Source organism: Elgaria multicarinata, chromosome 3 (genome assembly GCF_023053635.1).
Source record: "Elgaria multicarinata webbii isolate HBS135686 ecotype San Diego chromosome 3, rElgMul1.1.pri, whole genome shotgun sequence".
In the NCBI taxonomy this organism is placed as follows: domain Eukaryota; kingdom Metazoa; phylum Chordata; class Lepidosauria; order Squamata; family Anguidae; genus Elgaria; species Elgaria multicarinata.
The window spans coordinates 132,082,645-132,107,576 of record NC_086173.1 but is presented as its reverse complement, the minus strand read 5'-3'; the positions used below and the strand labels follow the sequence as shown (position 1 = coordinate 132,107,576).

General features: G+C 39.8%; 1 protein-coding gene across 1 annotated transcript; it reads right to left on the bottom strand.

The window, feature by feature from the left end:
- Positions 1 to 5,483: 5,483 nt before the first annotated feature.
- EIF4E3 (eukaryotic translation initiation factor 4E family member 3) lies at positions 5,484 to 24,448 on the bottom strand. The gene is made up of 7 exons (XM_063121954.1): positions 24,234 to 24,448; positions 14,961 to 15,033; positions 12,828 to 12,922; positions 11,269 to 11,329; positions 10,075 to 10,147; positions 7,253 to 7,408; positions 5,484 to 7,154 (listed from the first exon to the last, which is right to left on the bottom strand). Exons 1-7 carry the CDS (start codon positions 24,422 to 24,424, stop codon positions 7,108 to 7,110), a joined length of 696 nt encoding a protein of 231 aa, XP_062978024.1. The 5' UTR covers positions 24,425 to 24,448; the 3' UTR covers positions 5,484 to 7,107.
- Between the last annotated feature and the right edge of the window lie 484 nt (positions 24,449 to 24,932).

The following is a 24,932-nucleotide window of genomic DNA, read 5'->3' as shown; positions in this document are numbered from 1 at the left end:
CATAGATAATAAGAATAACAGTAGAAGACCAATGTGTATATTTTTCTTCATACATAGATTTTATCCTGGTTGTGTTTTTATATTGTATTTTATCTCATGGTTTTATACTGTTATTTTATACTTTGAATGATTTTAATTTTTGTGAACCACCCAGAGAGCTTCGGCTATTGGGTGGTATAGAAATGCAATAAATAAATAAATAAATAAATAAATAAATAAATAAATAAATGTATTAACATCCACTTTGTACCATGCCTGTAATTTATCATGGTTTATCAAGGGCTTTTATGTTGCCTAGGCTGGTATTTTTGGCATATCTCTTTTTTGTAACCATCTGTTCAATATGCAGATTCATCTGAGACTAATATAGTACATCTCTGGTTCGCCGTTTACATTTTTCAGTGCTCAGATGCCTCTTGTGTATTCCTGGAAGCATAACCTTTTGTAGATCTAGGCAGTGCATCTAACACTGAGAAATATTTAGCATCAACCATGTCAAAAAATTATTTCCTGGTAGTAACCTTTTAATATGTTTGTTTGATCTGTAATATTAGACAGTGTTAATGCTATAATTCTATGATGATGTTTTATCACTTTTCTACCAATTCTGATTTTTATGTGTACAGCTTTCTCTGTTTTGCTGCTGTTCCTTTTAGTCACACTTTTTTACAAGCTGCCTAGAAATTCTGGATGCAAAGGCAAGATATACATTTAAAAAATAAAATAAAACTGGATTTATTACAAGTACAAGATATCTGAAGAGCCTAGTCTTCGTCTAGCTCTTCTGTCTAGAACTGGAAACAGCTCATTGTTGTAAATTGATTTTAATGAGATAACTTATTTTCCCATTAAATGGTAAACTGATACTAACCAGGCAGATGGGGCATACAGTTTACTACAACCTGCAAACAAGGAGGAAATTGATTGGTCACAGAGCTGCCTTGTTTGAGGTCAGACAATTCGTCCAACTAGCCCAATCTGTTCTACCCTGATTGGCAACTGTTTTCCAGGTCTCAGGAAACCCTGAACCAGTAAACCACTTCCAGACATTAGAGATGAAGTAAAGGGTGGAGATTTGGGTTGGATACAGATTTAAGCTGAATTAACTGTGCAAGTGGTCATTGATTTCCCACCCCTTTCTTCTCAGGGCAGCCTCCACAGACCCTTAAAAATGATACACAGAGAACAGGTTGGCACCATTGTTTTCAGCCATGGTTGCTTGAATAAGCCACTGTGGTTTGCAGCACATGCCAGGTGCCTATGGCTGCCTGTTCCATAAACCCATCCCTGCTGGTAGGTTGTCATGTTGTCCTGCCCAGTAAGGGTGAGTTGTTGGCGTGGTTAATAAACCACCCAGAAAATATGGTCTATTTTGGGGTTGTGGGTGGTTTGTTCACCACACCAACAACTCACCCTTGTTAGATTCGGACGACACGATGACCTTCAAGTGGGTGTTGGGTTATGGAATAGGTGCCCACGAACCATGGTGGCTTATTTAAGCCACTGTGGCTGATGATAGGTTGAACCAGGGCAGAGAGTCACGGAATCCTGCTGAATGCGTTGAACTGTGGTGTGCGTGTTGGGTGGGTGGGGGGAGTGAAGGATCCTGAAAATTAGGTGGAGGGACCTTTCACAAGTGGAGCCTTTCCTTTTGAAGAAGATCCCCTGTTCTTATGGCAAGCAAATCTTGAATCCAACACCATGGGTTGTGAATGAGAAGGAATTGCATTTTTGTCCTGTACTTCCATCAGAATAACTGGTTCATACTACTGTAGAAGCCAAACGTTTTTGAACTGCCTCTTAAGCCTGGCAGGGTTTAAATGTAGCGTTCTTTATTTTGGATTAGGAATAGCCCTTTACACACACTAAACCCAATCTCTATCACCTCCCCACATTGGCATGCTGCATATTTTAAGTCATTGGTATGCTGCATATTTTATTTTTTGACAGTTTCATTCTTCATTAACTTGTCAAATTAGGAAATTAGGGGATCTGTCAGAGTTAAGTGTAGTTAAGATTGATGATGATTTCAGATCAAAATTTTGGATATCCCTCATCTGACTCTTTTATCTAATTTCCCACTTTCTTCGTTCCCTCCCTCCTGCAGCATCCTAAGAGAAATCATTACAAGGGGAAGATGAACTGTTCCACACACAAAACTGCTCATTATACTTTTGTATTCTTATTAAAGAAAAAAGAAAAAAATTGACATTTAGGTACATGTGAAAATGTTTATACAAGCAATTCACAATGTCGGTTATTGTGTGTCTTTCTTAAATTCAGAGTTATTTGCATTAGAACAAGTCTCTCTCTCTCTCTCTCTCCCCCCCCCCCCCCCGGTTCATAGCTATTCAAGTTGATCCCATGGCAGGAGGAACACAACACACACAGACGGCTCTTTCTGCGCATTTTCCATTTGGCAGAAATAGTGCATTGACACGGCCCTTGGGAAGCTTCTTCTTCTTTGTACCCACCATGTATGAAGACAACGTTTAATTAATTGGCACTGATAGAAATGTGTGATCGCTTTGGAGTTTTCCTTTGAAGAATATGTAAGACATGGAATTCAGGTTATGAGTGAAGGTGAACTTGGGAATTGCAATGGATACAGGCCCTTGATGTACTGTCTCTCAAATAGCAAGTTCTTCTTTTCTGATATTCCCTCCCAAGTTGCTTCTAACAGATAAATCCTCTTTTAACAGATACATCCTCTTTGCCAAAGCAGTGATGCTTCAGATCCAGCCTCAGCCTTAGTGCAGTGGGGCAATTCATTACTCCTTAGCAGTCAGCCTTTCTTGAGCCAGATGTTTTTAAAAAGGTAATATACAGAATAATCAATTGCTGTTACTGGAAGTGAGCTTGAAGAACATTTTTAAGGCATAACATTTCTGAAAATGTTGAATAAATTATTTTTTAAAACGTAAATGAACATTTCAGCTGAAATGTTCATGGTTACTTGTATGAGAGCTTGAATAGAATATATTTACTATTATATTTATGTCGTGATGCAGAAACAGAAGAAAGTCATGCTTATTAAGAAATAAGGGCTAAAATGCATGATAAATTTAAGATTTATGTTTACAGTTTGGGTGAATCTGATTTTTGTTGGGACCACTATTAGATCCAACTTCCACAACTTCTCGCCCTCCAGATGTGTTGGGTTGCAAGTCCCATTGTTCCCAGCTATTCATTGGCCATGGTGGCTGGGAATGATGGAAATTGTAGTCCCACACATCTGGAGGATACAAGGTTGGGGAAGGCAGATCTAGACAGACCAAGCACTAGGTAATCTGCAAATGGTAGTGTGGTGGATAGGATAAGATTGGACCACTAGTAGTAAAGGAATCAGACATGCGTGCACACAGTATACTAGCATTACATCACCCCTGTCCTTAACTCTTGTAGGGGTGGTATTCACAGCCAATGACTCGGAGTATTCCTAGGGTACCACTTGTGGCAGTCCTATTACTAATGTCTTGCCCATTCCTTTAACTATGTTCTTCAAGGAATCATATGTTGTCAACTCAGTTTGTGTCACTACCCTGAGCATCTTTACCTTGCTGATGTCAAAGGCTGAAATATAAAGTGTCAATTGCCAGACCTCCCATCCCTAGTTAGATTCTTACTGGGGTGGTGGTGATCTGGCATGTGAATTCTGTTAGAAGACTGGGTCAATGGGAGTGGGGGTGGGGACTTCCACAAAATGAGAAAAAGAGAGCTATTAAATATCTAATCTCAGACAAGGGGGCAAAACCAGGTTTTATTTCAAATCAGGAAGAGAAAAATAAGTCATCAATTTTTTTTTAAAGTGTGTGTGTGTGTGTGAGAGAGAGAGAGTGAACACTAGATACTTGGGTGGGAGGAAAGAGAAAGCCTGAGGTTATGAGAAATTTAGCATTTCTCCTACCTCCGAATTCTAACATCTTCAAATATTTCTTCAGATGAACTGTGTGCAACAGAATTCTATGTAATTACTGCTGTAGAAGAGTCTTTAATTAGAGTGCCCCAGAGGATAGCCTTTCATCCTTATTAAGAGGAATTTACAATTAAAAGGCATTGTGTTAACTATAACGTTGCTCTCTGGGGAGCTATATACAACCCTTTTGTGTGACAGGAAAAGCCCATCTCATAGGGATGAAGTACTAGCAGGGGCAAAGCTCTTTTTATGCCCTTGGCAAGAGCAGCAGCAGCAGCAGGAGCTAATAGCATAACACACAGTGAGCAGAAGAGCTGCAGTACTGCGGAGTATCAGCACAAGAGGCAGAATTATTTAACACATTAATTCCACAACTCTAAGTGTATTTATTTAGAAGTTTAAACCCATCCTACTACTTATTCCAGGCACTGTTCAGCATTTCCATTGTCTCAGATTGATAGAAAAGCAGGAACTGGGTGCTATAGCAATAGCTCACTCCAAATAATCTCAACCAATTTTTTTGCAATAGTTAACAAAATACCCTAGTGATATTGCACACAGCACAGATGCTATGAGGCAGAGCAATAATTCTGGACAAATCTGGACCTTAATCAGAAAGGTGCAAACAGAATCACAAGCCGAGTTCAGCACCTCCAGTTTCTAACTCAGACAGTCCAGAAGGATATTGTGATTGGTGGTATTAGGGATCACCAAGAGCCAGACAGATAAATAGCATCACACATCCTGATCTTTAACATAATTATTCATGAAGGTGACCTAGGACATCCAAGAGTGGAGTCGAGGAGCTACTTCACAAACTTTGCCAGAAAGGGCAGGCTTGGGGATCAGCCAATACTTTGAACAATATTCCACATGTAGCAAGCTTTTTCTTTTCTTTTTAAGAATACCCAAAGCACCCCCCCTTACCCAGACTCAGCTAGTCATCCCCCAAGAACAGTGTAATCAGCCAAAGCAAATTGTAGGCTCCAAGGACCTTTTACAGCTGAAATGTGGGCAACAGACCTTAAGATTATTTTGAGGCCTGCAGAAACACACTCCAAGCTACTCAGTATAGCTTGCTGGATGGCATTGAGCATACGGTGTGGTCCAGGGAAAGTATTCTATTTTTGCTGCCATTGTCATAGAATGAACCCTATAGCCTGTGTTTGGTCAGACTTGGCCTATCTCCCTCTGTTTGCATTCTCTGTTGTCCTTGCTTGTTGATCATCTCAAACTGTCCAGTATAACAAGGAACAGGTTTGGCTCCATTCAGCATGAGAGGACTCTTGGAAATGATTGTGTCAATCAGCGGGATAATTTCCCTTACTGGTCTCTCAGAGCTAAAAAGTTGAGCTTCTAACCACCACCACCACCACACAATATATCCACAGTGCTAAATGATGTGATTTTAGTGTATGTTGTCTGTATCTATGTGCCTGGGGGATTATAGGCAGCAAACATTTTATTTCACCTCCAGAACAACCTAGTAAAGTTGGGATTTTGTAGAACAAGTTTCACAAGATAACTGAACTCAATAATAAAATGCAGTTACCTGAATAAACACAAATGAGTTTATAAAACTTTTAATAATGCTCATTAAATGCACAATTCATAAATACAGATGAACTAGTACAAAAATTAAAAAGGGGAAATTGATTTATTTATAAATGCATTGAATTCCAATGGCTACTTCTTGTAAGATTAAATGGGCTGATATCAGTGCAGTCAGAACAATTTCCAAAATACTAATACTAATCCAGTAATTCTGCCTAGATAGGAATGCACACCCCTCTAGCAAGGAACTAAATAAATCTTTGGTACTGTAATAAAAACATATCGAAACCTCCAATAAATTAGTATGGGGAGGAAATCACACAAACTAAATATTGAAAACTTTCACATTCATGCTTCAATGTATAATTGACTTCTCTCTACATTGAAAAATGTACTTAAGGCGCCATCATAGCTTGCAACTACGTATAATTGTATGGGTTATGTTTACAATAAAATTACTCTGCATTTGATATTGACCTAAATCAGTGAAGAACACATACGATATGATCACAGTGACTGTGGGCTGGGGAGGAAAGTTCTGTTTGATAAAAAGTGTGATAAAAGTAATCTTCTGAAGTTCTCATTTGAAGAGAGGGCATACAGAGTTTTAAAGGGGAGTTGTTTGTTTTTAGATAGAGTTTATACAAAACAAAACAAAACTAGCCACCCCCAGAATAAAATGTTTATGGTTTCCTATTGAAAGATGATTACATTTTCTAAATATGTACGTGTTTTCAGATGGCCAACAAACAAACACTGATTAATGATCAACGGCTCTAAACTTGGTGACGGCCTTTGCACTACAATTAGCACAATTGTAGCACTTCAAGTGCTACTATGATCACAGAAATCCCAGTGGATATATATAATCAGAAACAGTGTATCTTCTTGAGCACTGCCCAGCTTAGATCCCTCTTGCACGCCTCCCATAAGATCTGAGCCAACATGAAATGTTTGTTAAAGTGTTCATACATCCAAAATTCAAAAATCAGCCAAAAGAAAAACGTATTTTCGATTTACAGTCTCCGTTCAGTGATTGTTTTAAAATTACAGTATGGGCATTATGAGTGCATAAGGACACTAGAAGCCACCCAGTCCGCACAGGGACTGTGCAAGAACCAGTAATTTCAATGGAGCTTGAGTAGGATTCCCATTATTGGATTTCCCCCACTGTATATTAGAACAGTGCAAATTTCAGTCTTTCTGGGTACAGATCTGTGAGTAGTTCTTAACATGATAGGAATGTCTCAAAGCAAATAAAAAAAAAACATGGTTCACACAGCTATTATTTCTCTAGGTACAGCAAGTCTAGAAGAAAAAAAGCAGCATATCATTCCTGTGCATATTTGCAGTTAAACTAGGTAACAGTAAACTACTTAACTGTAAAGTCTTCTACCTTAAAAAGAAAAGAATACTAAAAGAAAAGTGACTTTTGTGTTGATAAGTCAAAAGAAACATCACGATCAGCAACTGAGGCAGCAATTCTCCTTGCTTTCGAGTACCAGCAACTCAAGAGGAACAGAAATATCTAAAATAAAGCTGGGGTTGTGAGGCTTTTTGCAAGTGTTTTGTCCATCTTCTTATTTTGAGGATCTCAAAAATAAAATAAAATATTACAACTTAGGAGTTCAGTACTATTAATGTCTCCTACGTCCACCTTCGAAAGCATGATGCTCTTTGTGGGCTGAAAGACAAGATACCGCAAAAGTATTAAATACATTTTGTTGATGAAGCCATACGGACACTATTGCTGTACTTACACTGCAGGCAGGGACCACTTACGTTTATAAAAAACTGCTTTAAAAGATGTCTGGGGCAGAAGTTCATAGATCTTTTCTAAAACTGTAGCTTCACTTGCTAATGATGCATTTACATTCCAGACTTGAACAACATCTTCCCGGTCACGAACACTGACGCTAGCACCTATTACTTCGTCACCTGTGAAGAAGCAGCAGTATTTTTTTAAAACAAAACAACAACACCATACCTTCAAGTTACTACAATCAATTACACTGCTCAGTTTCTCTCTCTGATCCACTGGTGAAAGGTGTCAGTGTGCTTTTACCGGAATGGAAATCATGCCTGAGTAACAGCTGGATGTTATATTTCCCTAAATTAGAGATACAACATTTCCTCATTGCTGGTTCACAGCCACCCTAGAGGCATTTCTAGGTTTAACCTGGCAACCATCACGCTGCAGAGCCTAATTTTAAGGTCTGCAGAGCCCCTCCTTCCCACTTCATCCTGGGACTTTGAGCATGCAGATTCTGGGCCAGTTTGCACAATCATACGCATGCTAGTCACATGCTGGGGAGAGCAGCATAATTACCCCCAGTCACGTTGCTTCCTGTGTCTTGTGAACCTGACCAGGGTGGTTTGTTGCTGTAGCTAACAAGCCACCCCAGAACTCTACAACAGTCCATGGGTGGTTAACAAGCCATGGTGGTGTATTCACTGCTCTACAATCACTGAGTTCATCATCAAGTTCCTGTTCCACTCATTGTCCCAAACCTGCTTTTTCAACATCTTGACTCATGAAGAGATCTTAAGACATTTTTTAAATATATTTTGGTTGACCTATTAAAGGAATTACACTGACATGGATTTTGGAATGTGTAATGGTTAGGGTTTTTTTTTTTCAGAAATAAATATGGAACTCTTCCCCTTGCCCCACAAATCAAAATACAAACAAGAACAGCAAATCAGGCCTAATGGGCACGCTGAAAAAAAAGTTGTATTCTCCCTTCCATTTAAATAATACCAACTCTACCTAAATCTTATCGTAAAGTTATGAACCATCAATAAGATATAACCTTGTTGCACGAGTGCTTGAGATCTTAGAAATGTGTTGTTCAGTTTGTGTTTTTAGCTGTAGGTTAATTTGTGGTAATTTTGTCTGAAGCATAGAGGTCTGAGAAAACTATTACTCTCAGGAAAAGGTTTTCATCAAACTATCTTTATACAGCCCAATCACTACCTTTATGTGGGTGGATATATAATGGCACAATGATTACATTGTGAGCTGTTATTTAGAGGTGCCACAAAGTAACAAATAATAAAATGGAATATTGTTATTGTTAAAACATATTGTGGTATATAGAAATTGCAACTTTGTCCTCTATGTATTTGTAAATTGATAGATAGGAAGGCTGTTCTCAGAATAAGACCAAGGCCGGATCTACACTACAGCTTTAAAGCGCTTTATAACAGTTATAAAGCGCTTTAACTGCTTTAAAGTGCTTTTAAACTGTTATAAAGTGCTTTAAAGCAGTAGTGTAGATCCGGCCCTGGTGTATCTAAACAGATGCAGACGAACTGGCATCATTGGTTAAGTGACCTGGTTTGCATGTTAACAGGAAGCCACTGTGCGGAAATTTCCTTGCAGGGCTTTTTGCTACAGCAGTGGCCGCCATTTTGAATATTTGAGCTGCAGCGAGGCACATTGTAGCTTGTCGTTACATGAGAATCTGGCAAGGATGGGTTGTTGGGATGCTTGACAAGCCACCCACATCCCATGAGTTCTGGATGGCTTGTCAAGCACCTTAATAAGCTGCCCTCGCTGGATTTCAATGTAACAACAAGCTACATCACACCCCACCACGGAACTTGAATATTTAAGCATGGTGGCTGCTGCCACCACAACAAAAAGCCCGGCAGAGAAAATCCCCCATGGTGGCTTCTTTTGATACAGCTGCTCTTGTTGCTGTTATTGCCTTTGTTGTTGTTGCTGCTAGTTTTATTGTTATTTTTATTGCCATTTCACTGTGTTCATGTTTTTATTGCTTTTATCATTTTAACTGTTTTATATATTTTATTGCTGTAAACTGCCCTGGGAAGGGTTCTGCCCACAAAGCTGGCCAAGAAATATGTTAAATAAAAAATTAAATAAAAACTCTCATTACATGCAAACCCACCCACTGTGTTTTAAGACGAAGGAGCTGACATGTCTAATTGCCAGAGCATGTTACAGGTCTCCCTCTGGAACCCAGCCAGGCACTAGCAGAGGGACTATTTTTTTCTGAACTGCTAGTGGCCTCTGTCTTGGCTCAGTCAGGGAGAAATGCCTAACACAGTAACAGGGTGGAAATTAAACCTTTTTACTATTTTGCCTGATAGTGCTGGCAGCCAATGTGGTAATGTCCTCCTTTTTGAAGGTTTTGTTTTGTCCTTTAGGCATCTTTGTTATTTATTTATTATTTATTTATTGCATTTCTATACCGCCCAATAGCCGAAGCTCTCTGGGAAGTTTGTGGCAGTTTTGTTCCCACTCTGTGTCCAGACAGCCCGGACAAAGCGAACACTGTTAACAAGCATGGATAGTTTAGACTTTTAAATGTTTCTCTTAGGAAATGCTTCTCTTAATCTCTTACAGAGGGAGGTCACTTGGACAACACTTGAGGAAATGAATCCTTGTTCTTAGCATCTGAACCAGGCAAAGAGACAATCTGCTTTGGGATAAAAGTGCCAACTAGGGTAATTGTCACCTAGATTTCCCAGTTTAATGGACAATGGTAAGCTTTCTTTATGTTACACCTATTTTATTTAAACTTAAATAAAACATGCTTTAAAAAAGAATAATTAAATTATAAAAAGCATTTCCTTACCTCCTGCACAGTGGTCTGCATCTGCAAACTGTTCCCCAATAGTAGCTAGCAATAACTCTTTCCAAACTGCAGACTACCAAATACAAGAAAATTAAGAAGCTGATTTTTTTTACAACGATCACATCTGCAGTTTGCGATAGCCACCGTGTTACTTATTGCGACTTCACATTCTTATCGACAGTAACAATATCTACCTGATTGTATGAGTTTAGCTTGAAGACATCCAATATTCAATAAAACATGACTCAATATAGCAGAAGAATGTCTTCTGCATTTGTTATGTTATTTTGCAAAATTCTCCTCCCCAAGAAAAGCCCGTGAAGATCCATTCTTACAATTTGTGTTTATCAGGGGTGCGGAACGTTTTCGGCCCTGAGGGCTGAAATGCTACCTGCCCCTCCCTCCCTCCCTGCCAATGAGATTTAGGGATCATTGAGGAGTAGAGATAAAAGCCTCTCCCATCCATGCGTGATCGCCACTGAGATTGCTCATTCTCCACCATCACTCACAGTGGGGAAACCGCGAACTCAGAAGCCAGGGAACAGTGTGAGTGGGGCCTTGCCGGCCAAGAGCCGCAGGTTTGCACACCTTATGTACATGAATAATTACAGTTCAATTTCAGGAAAAGAATGAAATCCTGTTCTGTAAACGAAATGGATTTTTTATATTAAGTGTCATATGTGAGTTGGCCCCAGGCTACTCAAGAGATTGCCTCCACCCCGTGTTCTAGCACAACAGCCAAGATCAACAAGCATCCTTTTAAGCAGCCTTGTAAATAAGACCAAAAAGATTACTAGCCTGCAAAATTCTTTATTAGCCTTCTGAAAGCTGGCACACAGATAAAGAGCTGTTTTTTTTAATGCTGGCAGCTTGCCTGCAGCTCCCCAGACTTGGTGTTTGTGTGTGTGTGTGCACATGGGGAAGAAAGGAAGGGATAAGTCCTGTTGCATGGACCTCGCTGTAAATATCCTGAGCTATCCATGACAAAAGACACATTTCCTTAGCCTTCTCTCTCTCTCTTTCTCTGACACACACACACATACACACATCCACATCCACCCTACTCCACAAGTCACACAACTAGAAGTTCACAGTGGTGAGCCATCCTACATTAAATACATACACAGTGCACACACACTCACACACGAACATTACTCAAATAGGCCTGACTATACAGCATTAGGCACAACATACCGTACTGTCTTTCGGGACTTTCATTTTCCATACACCTCCTTTGGCATTGCTTTCCTCTTCCCTGATTTGTAAGGAAAACAAAAGATTCAGCTGTGTATGTGACAATATTTAAATGATTGCAGGGCTAGGGCTTCCATATCCTAGAATTTTATTTGTATATTAGATACTGCCCAATTGAAAATGCCCTCAGGATGGTTTACAATCATAAACCCCCAAAGCAACAATAAGATATTGTTTTGATCTTTTTTTTAATCTTCCCTTTTAAAAATTAAAAAACAACAACTTTCTAGTCCTTAGATACTGAAGTGTGAGGCAATACTTAGGAAATCTCAGAAGACAAAAGAGGAACAAGTAGGATTTCTAGTAGCCAACAGGCCGGGTTTCAGGGTGCCTGTAGAGTTCCTTGGCCCTTTCCTAGACCAACAGAATAAATTAGGTGAATACAAAAATGTTTACTCATTCTATATGCTTTAAAGAAGTTTCAGAATTTGAATTAGTGTTCCTATCCATACAACCTGCCAAGCCATGGTTAGGCTGCTAACTCTTTTGCAGCAAATTGTTAGTGAACATGTTTAAACTGTGATTATGTAGCCACTATGGTTAAGAATGGTTCACACGACACGCTAAGCCATAATGTTTAACTCAAATTGCTTATCCACTGTGGCTTATCCACTGTGTTAGTCTGAACAGAGTCCTTGTGTTTTATTTTATGGTTTAATGATTGTGAACCACTTCTATTGGGTAGTATAGAAATGTAATAAATAAATAAATAAATAAATAGTATTGAACAACTAGAACACACAATGTCAGCATCACATTTCATAGAAGATATATTCAAATCAGTAAGGTTCATAGGCTTGCTTTTACTGTTTTGCTTTATTATTTCTGTACATCCATTGGATGGAATCCGATGAGCTACTCTAGGCACATCCAAGGCTTTGAGCATGTTCAGTAGATTTTTTATTTTATTTTGAACAGAGTCCCCACCATGCACCCAGGTCATATCATTGCTTTTGAAACTCCTCTTAGTTTTGAAAGTGGTCTGTCACATGAAAAAGTGGCCTACAACTCAAGAAACACAAATCCAAAACCTCGCATTGAGCTGGCTGGCCACTGTGTGAACAAAATGTTGGACTAGTTGGACCCTTGGTCTGATCCAGCATGTCCTTATGTTCAAGCAGAACTAGTAGCTGGAGCATGCCTTCGTTTCTGTCATGTTCATTACAAATACTCCATATCAGTTTATCACTTTAAGGAAAAATTGAATCAGTCCAATTTTGCAAAGCCTGCTTTCAGTCAAATAGCTGCAACAGACAAAGATCATATTGCATAACATGAATGTTTAACAAATACTATTGCTATCTTTTAAGCTTGGAAAGGCAAATATAGGTCGCTGTGGCATGATATATCATATTTACTAAGCATAGTAAAAAAAGAATTTTTTCAGCCTTTTTTAGCCTTTTTTATCCTTCTGTTTCTATTAATTCTTATTCTTTCCAACTTACAAATAAAAACAACAGTTTGTTTCCAAAGCACAGTAATATTGTGACTATACATACCACAGTGGTCGTCTTTCTCCACGCATTAAATGATAACTACATCTCAGAGACAGGTTTGTCACAGGAGGAATATTATTATAAACACTCCAGAAGATCTAGAGAGAGAGAGAGAATGGTTACATTAATACAGTTGTATTAACTCACACATAACAATAAACAGAATTAATTTTACCTGGTTGCCAGTCAGTAATACTGAGCTAGAAGGACTGATTGGTTCTACTCTCTAAACTTCTAGATGATAGATATAATAAAATCTAGTTAATAACAGATGGCCTTGCAGCAATGGAAAGGCAGAGTTTGTTCTTTATGTCTTTTTCAATTGTAGTTTTTATCAAGGGGTGAGAGATACTTTGATTTGCCCTTTTACTCAATCCCTTCCTAGATGATCCTTAGAGTCTCTGATGATTATTTACTTGAGGTTTCTAATGTCTCAATTATAAGCAAGTTGCTTTTTATTTTTTAATATAGCTCTCTAGATCAGACTCTCTGTGATTGTTTCATGATTCTGCTCTTAAATCTCTCTGTACTTTATTTTTCAATAAGTATTTTATATTTTTGTGGTTGGTAGGCTGAAAATAATAAACTACTACTTGAAGAACTGATGGTTTGACTCTGTATAATGCCGCTCCTTATGTTTGGGATATAGCATCAGGAATAGCTTTTGAACAAGCATATTTAACTTGAATGGTAGTTGCACAATAATCTTTGGTTACAAAGCATTAGAACTAAGCCTAGATGCATTTGCTGAAGAAGCTGGTTCTCTTCCTCCATTGCGAAAAATTGTGCCTATGATAAAAGTTAAAAGCAACTAGCATACAACAGATCTGATGAATCGACTAATACATTTTTAAAGTAATTATTACAATGTTACCTTCATGAAAAAAAGATTAAACCTGAGGTCCTTAAGAATGCGAGAACGGAAAGAACAATAAATGCCTATTATTATTATTATTATTATTATTATTATTATTATTATTATTATTATTATTATTATTTCATTTTTATACCGTCCAATAGCCGAAGCTCCCTGGGTGGTTCTTAAAGAGCAACCAACTATTAAAACTCTTCTTAAGCAGTTTTTTCTTTAATTTAAAGAAAAGGCAACTATCCAGTTTACCAGCAGCTAATTATTTCTATATTAAATATAAGATCCCAATCAATGTGCCTCTGCAGGATGTTCATTGCACTTTCCAAAGTTAGCAAATTCTAGTGCAACCCCGCAAGCAGCATTACTAGTTGGAAAAGATGGTGGGTGGAGACTGCCCGCATCCTGTTTCCCCCCCTGTTTTCTGACACCACAGAAGGAAATAAGCAAGGGTGAGCATAAGAGCGGGGTGGTGGGAAAGAAAGCTGAAATTGACGCTTTTCTGAAATGAGAGGTAGCACATGTGTGAAACATGCTTCTGCTGTGAACATGAGTTTCCAAACCCTATCAAAGGACTGGCTAAAGACGTGTTTCTGTACCAACATACACATTCTCCACTGACATCTGCATTTGGATGTTAAGATTTGAGTGTTAAAATGCATGCCCATAAGAACTAGCATTGGGAATTCTGGAAACATACATTTCAAACTCAGGGCTCATCTACACCAGGCAGGATATTCCACTACGAAAGCAGTATGAAAGCGGTATATAAAAGGCAGGAGCCACACTACTGCTTTATAGTGGTATTGAAGTAAACTGCAGGATCTACGCTACTGCTGTATAGTGGTACTGAAGTGCACTGACAATTGTTGGGGCCCATGACACATCTACACCAAGCAGGATATAACACTATGAACGTGGTATGAAAGCGGTATATGGTATGTGTCAAGGGGCCCCAACAGTTGTTAGTGCACTTCAGTACCACTATAAAGCAGTAGTGTGGCTCCTGCCTTTTCCTGCTTGGTGTAGATGAGCCCTCAGTATTGAGAATGCTGATCTAACTTATTATAAAACAACTCCTTATACAATTTTAAAAAGAGTACAAAACTACAAAAGCTTTGCTTCATAAACAGGGTTCTTCTAGATAACGTTAAACCTAAAGTCCGAAAACAAAAACTGCTTGACATTTCTCGTTAGATAAGACTTGGGAGAATTATGTTTTTCAAATTGCAACACATAATTCCCAAGTGTAATGCTTTTGTTTTTACCTGTACAGTTTGGACTGTATAGATCTTCTTTAAATTTGATGCACATTCAGCTGCTGTAGTGCCAGGAAGGGACCTTAAAAAGAAGAAAAACCAGATTAGATATAATAAATGCGAATAAAAAACACTTAGAAATAAAAAAGCATTTCTTATGGTTTTGAAAATATCAAGATTCTGAGTAGACTGTCATAATGTTACTTACATTATGGAAATTAATATATTGAAATGGTAAAGCAAACATTTCATCACATTTATGTGTTCATTCAACTCTGGTATGGAAGGAAGCCACATATTAGATAATTGCCAATTTATTCAAGTTTATTGGGATTAAACAAACAGGCTTTGCAGATGGGAGGAAAACAGAATTCATAAAAAAGAAGATTCAAACCCATAGGGTAATATCCTGTTGTGCCTGTGTACTCACAGGACCCACTACTTGTGCAACGGGGCTTCAGAGATTCTAAAAATAGCCTGCAATGAGCACAAATGCTCATTTCTGGAACAGGGTAGGTCTGCAGAGCTCGCAGCAGGGAGGTTAGTTTTAGAAGCGCCAAAGCCCCTTGCACAAGCAATGGAATGAGTGTGACAGACTAACAGAGGCAGAGTGGCCCTATTGGATATTACCCATAAAATTATGGCCACTGTAATCTTTCACTCAGGCTGCATAAATCTCATTGAATTCAGTGATATTTTAATGTCCTCAGGCTTCAGTTCCATCCACACTTACCCACTAATAAGTCCCATTAACACAGTGGGATTTATGAATAAATATGCAGCAAACTGCACTAACTGTGTATGATGTGGAACACTGTAAAATTGAAAGATATAATTGTTTAAGGGGGATTTTGTCCCTATTGTTGTTTTTCCTATGAAAGTTTGTCAGCAATGTTTTTTTTAAAACAAAGTGTTTAGATACAAATTTAATTTTACTACAGGGGTATCTCTTAAACATAGCCTGAATTTTCATGTGGATTAAATGAACATTATGATCATCACAGTGATGTTAACAAATTCTCTTTTATTCATTTTACATCTATACCACTAGATGGCAACATTCTATAAATCTAGCATTACCCTTTATAGTCATTCAAATCCAAGCATAGGAGACCACACTGGTTAAATAATCACTAGTTTGGTCAGAAGACATGTTACTTTTTGTTTCACTGGAAATTATTTTCATGCATTTATGCAAATGTAGAAACTGGAAACTGGTCAGAGATCTTAAAGATATATTATTATTATTATTGTTGTTGTTGTTGTTGCATTTTTATACCGCCCAATAGCCGAAGCTCCCTGGGCAGTTCACAAAAACTAAAACAATTCAAAGTGTAGAACAAACAGTATAAAAACATGATATAAAATACACATTAAAACGAATGAAAACATAACATACATGATTAAAACATCCTGAAAACATTCTAAAATTACACTGGATAGCCCTGCCGGAATAGATCAGTCTTTTTTGCTTTTTAAATTCTAAAAGACTGTCAAGTTGACGAATCTCCTCCAGCAGGCCATGCTTAAGCACAAGTATAGATAATCTTGTTAAAATTATTCAAGGCTATATCTAGAGAAGCTGTGATGCTTCTGCATCACATGATTTATCTGTACAGTATCCTATGGGCTTTTTGGTCACCAGGAACCATAGATTCTCATGGAAATTTATTTAATATACACCAGTAACCCATTTCAGTGGGTTTGAAACCGACATGTATAGCAAGCTGGCCAAGCAAGAACAGTGAAACAGCCAGGGCAGAAAGTGTTTGACTTGGGCCTTAGCTAGACCTAAGGTTTATCCCAGGATCGTCCCTCCCTGGTCTTGGGATATCCTGTGTGTCATTTACATGAACAGGGATGACCCCAGGACCATCCTGGGATAACCCTTAGGTCTAGCTAAGGCCTTGGATTCAATTTCTCCTCAGCTATAGAGTTACCAAATGCCCAGAGGCATTCCTTTACTGCTCAGTCTGTAAAATGGGGATACTGCTCTCTTTTTCTTGAAGCTTGTGGTAAGAATGGACAAGTCATTTTTAGAGCACATTGTACCTTCAATGTTCTATAGAGGTGAACAGTGACAACGTAACATGCAAGCAACCCCTCTTCAAAAGATATGCATATCAGACTCAGAGTGGTAAAGAGTTTGTCTTATCTTTCTTAAGCAGAAGAGCCAAATGAATGTGTTTTTGGAGCAATCTACTGGAAACAGTTGCACAAGCATTACAACACAGATGGGAAGATAATGCTTAAATATACTTAACAAATGCAAGGATTCTGTGCACCCTCTTTTATAATGTTTGCTGTGGTCAGGTTAATCATTACATTTCTATTTAACACCCCCCTCAACCCAAATCTATAAGAGGCATAGGGTGTGGGGGAGGGAGCTGGATTTAGACTCCTTCTACCAAACAAGAAATGGGCATAATCAAAGCCACTGATCATGTGTTGGTTGGCTGGGCATGAACAGTTCACTGCTGTTACAGAGGACTTCAAGATATGCAGGCTCCTTGATACATGTATTGTGTGCTATGACTTTAATTAGCATTACCCTGAGATCTCAGCTCAGGAATCCATTTTGATTCTGGAAGCCACACCTGAAAAGCTGCAGTGGCCAAGGAGCCATAGATATATATGGTGGCCAAATATATTCAGCAGACTCATTTTCTAAATCAGGGTATGTCAGTGGGAGATTTATCATTAACTTTACAGGACTGGAATAGAAGCCAACACTTAGCCTAGACAAATGTTGCTACCTGAATATTTAACTATTTTATCTAGCAAACTAAAATATCCTTTTGAAGGGTTTAAAGTGGGTGGAGTGGCATGAAGTGGGGAAAGAGAAAGAAAGATTCAAAACAGCAATATAAGTTTAGTAATATTGTAAAGCGAATCTTAAAGACTGCTAAGGGGACAATGTTATGATACCAGGCTGTCATTAATACAACAACTTCATTGAGCCTCCTGAGCTGAGAACCATGATCAATAATATTTAGGATATTCCATTGCAAGATCAGGGTCCATAATGAGATAGCAGTTTTGGATAAGTTTTGTTGGGTGGTTCCTACAAATCTATCAGAAAACAGCCAATTTAGTTACACTGAACTCGTGGTCTCCCAAAAAGTTGCTGCAAACCAACAATTTTCTCCATGAGGCTTTCATCACTCTTGGTCATTCGAAATTAACAGGACAAATTCCAAGCAATGAATAATGTAGCCGTTATAAATAGGCATAGAGTGTATGGGTAATTTTGCAATTTTATGAAAGAAAGAAGTGATGAAACACAACTTTGCCACATGCCTGCAGCCCCTGCACACGGTTGATGGGCCAAGGCTTTTCAAAGAACAAAGGTTGGTGTGAAGCACAGCAAACATATTTAATGCCAAAGGAAGGGGTAGAGATCAGGTTGCAGCACTTTTAAGTATTCATAAGATACAAACGACATACAACACCCTAACTACCTCCCCAAATTGTATACACAATTGTATAACATATGTTGGGCTATATAGTGGGACACAAAGGCTTTCTAGGAATTCTGTGTTTGTGTCATGAACATAATTTCAGGCTCTTTAAAAATATATGTGTATATTTTATGAAGAATTACAGTGTGATGCTCTGCATAATATGTTATTTTTTATATGTAAAAATCATAACATCTGTAAAAAATGTACAAAGAGATTATACAAACATATAAAGAGTAACAGTGTGATGTTCCTTCATTAGCAGAATGTGCTGCAATAGTTGCTCAACACTCACAATTAAGTTTTAAAGCACTATTAATAAGGCTTGAACTAGATCCTAGTGATATAGACTGGGATACAAATGATTTAATAATTGTTTTTAATGAATAGATCAGTGTGGGCAACTTCTGGGGGCCCAATTCCATCTCCACAGAATCCACCAGGGATCACACCTTCCCCTGTTACACATGGAATAACCCTTGGTTTAAAGCAGAAGACTCCAAGAACTGTAATTTTGCTTTAAAACAAGGAGCTGACTCTCAACACACCTTGTCTTAAAAGATAAATCGTTGCTTTTTTGCTGCCAAATTTCAGGAGCAAATTCAGTGGCACAGTGGTGAAAGCCAAAGAAAAGGCTCAAGCGGGGATGGGACAGTTGCAAGCCTGCACGCTTTCCTGATTCATGATTCTAATTCTCTCGATACATGATAAGATTAACAGCAGTACTGTTTAGAGCAATCCTATACATATCAGAAGTAAGTGCCAGCAAGTTCAATGAGATTTACTTCCTGGAAAGATGGTCTAGGATTGCCGCTTTATAAGATTAGAACCTTTCCGATTACTATGGCAGGGGTTGAGAACAAAGATTTGAGGGTTTCCTTGTCAGCTTCGGAGAGGATTTGGTTGGCCACTGCGTAAACAGTGAGCTTCAGCTATTGGGTGGTATAAAAATGTAATAAATAAATAAATAATTAAATAAATACATGGACCTTTGGGCTAACCCAGCAAGGCACTTCTTATATTCTTATGGACAGCTACTACCACTGCAAAGGTTTGGCCACATTGCTTATGTCCAGTCATTTGAGGATTTTTTAAAAAGAGCCTGTTCTGTCCATGTGATAGCTAATAATAATAATAATAATAATAATAATAATAATAATAATAATAATAATATTTCTTAACCGCCTCTCCATTTTGATTGAGGCGGGGAACAACAGTAAATTTAAAATACATAAAAATGAATTAAAACATAACATACATTGTTAAAACATCCTAAAAACATTCTAAAAAATCTTAAAATTCCACTGGATAAGCCTGCTGGAAGATCAGTCTTTATAGCTTTCTTGAATGCTAATAGACTGTTAAGTTGAGAGTCTCCTCCACCAGGCTATTCCACAGTTTGGGAGCAGCAGAGGAAAAGGTCCTCTGGGTAATACTTGTCAGCCTAACTTTTACTGACTGAAGTAGATTCTTCCCAGAGGACCCGAGTGTGTGGGGCGGATTGTACAGCAGAAAGCGATCCTGTAGGTAGCCTGGACCCAAACTATGTAGGGCTTTAAAGGTGATAACCAACACTTTATACTTCACCCAGATACTAATTGACCATGTTGAGAGTGCGGCTGGAAGCAGAAGGAGTTCTGCTCCCTATTTCCACCCTGCCATTGACTCACAATTCCAATTATTAAAATAATTCAAGGACATCAGGAGGAGCCCAGCTGGTTGCATTGCTCTACCTTCAGAACTATACAGAGGTTCCAAGTAAGGGTCACGGCTCTAACTGAGGAAGAAAACCTTCTTTTAGAATGTTCCTTTTAAAAACACAGCTTGGCTTACTCCAGTTCTTGATAGAAAGGATAGTGGGCTACTGACATTGGGTTTTTAAAGTACTGACTCCTAGTTAGAGCACATTTTGAGCGGGGAACTCTCCATTTATGGCACAGCAGTCTGTACAGCAGCCTTCTCCAAGCCCTCTACATATTTTGGGCTACAACTCCCACCATCCCCAGCCAGCATGGCTGATGGGAGTTGAAGTTCTACACATCTGGAGGTCAGCAGGATGGAAAAAGAATGAACACCTGAAATCTAAAAGTGTTCCATCTGTGAATCCCATTCGCTTTAGTGGGGTTTCTACAAGTTGACCCTGGGTTATTTTGATATGGTTTAATTACAAATTTATTATTTATTTATTTTACTTGAAAGCTGCCTTAAAAGGCAGGATACAAAATGAACTTTATGAGACCTCAGCAACTGAAATGTAAGCTTTTAAGAATCTCAGAGGTTCTATGACCATAATCAGAATTTGAAGCACGAAAGAGGCACATGATTTGATTTCAGTCATAGAAACCCAAGAACATGATGGTCTTGCTTTAAAAGGAACAATAAAATAGCTTTTGCTAAAGTAAAGAGGTATCCTGGGAGGGATATTGAACAGTTTCTCCCTCCCCCAGTGTTAAGGAAACTTAAATCTCTCCCTGACAGCATTATTTTCCAAATTCAGCAAGGAAACCAGAACAAAAGATCCACATTTTATGTCCCACCACAATGTGTAACCTTAATATATATATCTGCTTACAGATTTATTGTTTTCAGACACCTTACAGAATTGATAGAAATTAAATGCAATGGATTAATGGTGCAGTTAAGCAATCTTACAGGGCAGAACTCTACTCAGAAGTAAGGCTCCTGGAGTTCAATGAGGCTTACTCCCAGGTAAGTGTGAGTAGGATTGCAGCCTCAGGGAGGTTCAAATGTTTTCTCCTTCTTCCTTTGGTATGCTTGTTGAGCCCTTTGGAATGGTTTTGCTGAACTATCTGTTACCTCCAAAGAGGAGCACCTTGCTTGCTTCTAAAAACAATTTGTGGATTAAACTGAAGGTGACTGATGTCTGAAGGGTTCTGCCTCCGGCTGGGAGCTGGGATGGCCTCCTACAGCATAACCTCCAAGCCTCAAGTTGCAGTTATAGGACTTGCTGATGTCCCCTATTCCACAGCAGCCTGCCATGCACATGTTAAGCACCTGACAGATGAGCTACAATTCAAGACAGGAGAGACAGTTTCAGCCTACAATCAGGGCCAAACTAGACATAATAGCAGTTTGCGTTTAAATAAAGAATAAGGGGGTGGGGACCTGCTTTTATCAGGCATGAAGGTGATGCTTGTTAAATGTAAAATGATGTCCCTACCCCCAATCTCACACAGCCTTATGATCTCCTTTCCCAAGAACTTTTTTTTCCTTTGCGGAGCTCCAACACTCATAGTGACGTTGGCTGGGCGATGTACAGATCAAGAGCAGCTATGGGGAGGTAAATGGCAGATATCAACAGCCTCACCATGTGCCCCTTTTGCTGTCAAAATCAGACTCACTCCCTGTGTACATGATTGGGACAGTTCCACAGAAATGCAGCCATCACAAATCAGGATTTGTTCCTTTGTACTTCTTCTTTTTAATCTAACCTTTCAGTAGTTTAAAAGGTGCTAATAAAATGCAACTGTTTATAAGAACATTTCAGGCCATAGGTATCAGTCAGAGGAAGCTGTTTATACCTCAGGGACTTGTTTCTTTCTCAAGTTACAAGATCAGATCTGTGAAGAAAAATAAGCCAAGCACCTGTTACGGGCTCTAACTGGACAGTGTGCGAGTCAAGTGACAAGTGTTGTGATATCATGGAGTTATAAGAAATGAAAGTAAAGAAACAACCAATTGAAGTTTGTGGCATAAAAGCAAGCATGTTAGTCTGTCTGAAATGACTGGAGAAGTGGGTCTGGAGTGTGCCTACATGACTTTTGAATCTGCTGGAAAATAAACGATGGGGATTTGTCTTTTGTAGTAAAACAGAAAGGGGAACCATGATTATTGGTTTTTTAAAAGTAGTAAGTGGAGGTGGGCATGGATTCTAAGGCAGTGTAAGTGGTGGATGAAAATGAGGTAGAAAATGATCGGGCAGTTAAGATCAGATCAAAACCTGCCCCCATAGAAGGATATTCAGAAATATGAGGTAAACGCAACAATGTAATTTTCAATGAGAAGGGGAAGAGGCAGCTTTGAAATGTCTTCCAAAAGAGATGCCAGAGCTCTAGCCTCTGATCTTTTACCTCATGACCTTTTACCTGAAAGCTTCACCTATTGAATTTTGGGGGGCAACCCTATTTTCTGTGAAGCATGGATTGCAGAGAAGTAATAGAAAACAAGCTGCCCCTTTACCACCCTTTGTATTTACCAAAGAAATACAATGCTTTACATGGTAGTTAAAGGACATTGGGGAAAGTGATCTGCAAGAAGTAACTTTATGTATTCATTCTTAGGATTCAGACCCACAATCATACCATTGTATCTTGTTTTAATTCAGAACTCCCCACATTGGTTCCCTAACTTTTATTATAATCCTTTCATCCACAGGCATGTACTGAAACAGGATGACAAATAGGATGGTCAAATCCATGAATATCTGGGTTGTACTGCAGTCTGTACTTCACAGCCTTAGGGTGAAATCTTATATATGTTTGCGGAGGGGGGGGGGGAGGAATTTGACAACGCACAGCTTGGCTGGCACGCTGGGAGCTGTAGGACTTTTTTCCATCTAAACATGCATAGGATTGTGCTTATACATTGTTAAATGGATGACAGCCCTGTAAGGACAGCATGAAACAGAAGTTTTGAAGAATCAGGGAGAGAAAGTGGAAACTGTTGAGTAGGCAAAAGACATCTTGGGTTGCAATGCCTCTCTCTGACAATTGCTAACTCTTTGTCTCCAGTTTTGCTTCTGCTTGTATATTTGTAGATAAGATAAAATATTATAGGAACCCCACAGATCTCCAGTGTGTTCTCATGTAAGCGAGTGAAACTTAGAACCACTCGCTCTTAACTTTCCTTCACCACTGTGGGAAGTGACAAGTGCAAAACAATACTTTCCCTTCAAAGAGCTTCAATGTCACGTGTAAAAAATACAGTACTATTTTTTTAGCCTAGGGAATCTGTGCCCTAGGGATATATCTTCCAGACAGCAGCAACTAGTCTTGAAAACCAGAGATGGTGGATTAATTAGAGGAGGTTGGTTAAATCAGTAAAACGAACTTCCTTAGTGTGTACGCATGACAATGAAGTTTAGAAAGAGGTACTGAGAGGAACCTCTTAGGTGTCTAGTGTCAAATGGTGGTAAAGGTGTCTAGTGTCAAAAGTCACTAGAAACCTTTTAAATCATAAAAAGGGAGAACTACAAGGTTCTTCGTTTCTTAGCAGGGGTAGTGCAGCCACAAAGAGAAGAAAAGGGTTATGAAAGGATTCCATTGAGTCATAAGAGAAAGGCACTCTGTATATGCACAGAGGCATAGGTATTACTTGAAATGCCCTAAGGATGATCCCTAGCACCGGAGAGTTAGATTCAATCCTGGAGGAGAAAGTATGCAGAAGGAAATTCAAGTAGATGGGGGTGAAAAAATATATGAGAACGAGCCCAAAAGAGAAGCTGCGGGAGAGAGGAATGAGGGGCAAGAAGGGGGTGGGGTGGGGGGTAGCGGAGTTAATGAAGTGAAGCCATCTCTGGGGCGGGGGTAAATCTCTCTCCTTGCCCTTGACAGAGTAGTGTGGGGGAAGGGCTGGGGAGAAGACAAACAAAGGCCAGCCAACCCCCCCACCCCGCCGCCGCCTCTTCCTGCCCTACAGCCCTCAAGCCCGCTTTGCTCCCTTCCTCTGGCAGGCCGAGGTGGTGGGGAAGAAACTGGCACCGACTCCGGAGCTCCCAGCTGGGCTCCTCACGCCCAGCGCCGAGCTAACAAACCACGGTCAACCCGCGCCTTCCCCATCCGGTCTCACCACCCGCACTCACTTGTCGAGCCAGAAGGTCCAGGGCGAGTGAAGGGGGATCCCGCCGGCTTCGGGCTCCAGGCCACGCAGCCGCTGGGAGTCCAGGACGACGTCGCCATCCGCCTCGTCTTCCTCGTGCTGCTGCTGCTGCGGGAGCGCCGGGTGCGGGGGCTCTGGCGGGCCCGACTGCCTTTCAGGGGGGCTGAGCGCCATTGCCCTGCGCTTCCTTCGGCCCAGGCTGAGTCAGCACCGCCTCGCTCGACGAAAGCCCGCCTTGTTGCACACGCAGCCGGCAGGCAGCAGGGGGCCCTGCCTGGCCGCCGCGGAGCCGGCGCGTAGAGCAGCAGCAGGCCTGGAGCGACCCCACGCAAACACGTTCGCTGGAGAAGTGTCTCACTCTCATCGCTTGGGGGTGGGTCGTTCATGTCGTGCGTGACTCGCCATCAAGGTCCGTGATGTTTGAGGAGTAACAGGGCCCAGCCCCGAGGAGCTTAGGAGCTCACATTCAGTACAAGCCAGGGAAGAAGATGGAGGCTAGGGGGGCAAAGAGGTGAGATGTGTTCATGGACACCAGTCTTCCCCAACTACCAGGAGCCCCTCAGATGTATTGGAATACAGCTCCTATAATCCCCATCCACAATTATGGAATTGCAGTACAACACATCTGGAGAGCACCAGCTTGGGGACAGACAATTTACACACTACAGGTAAATTTACTCCC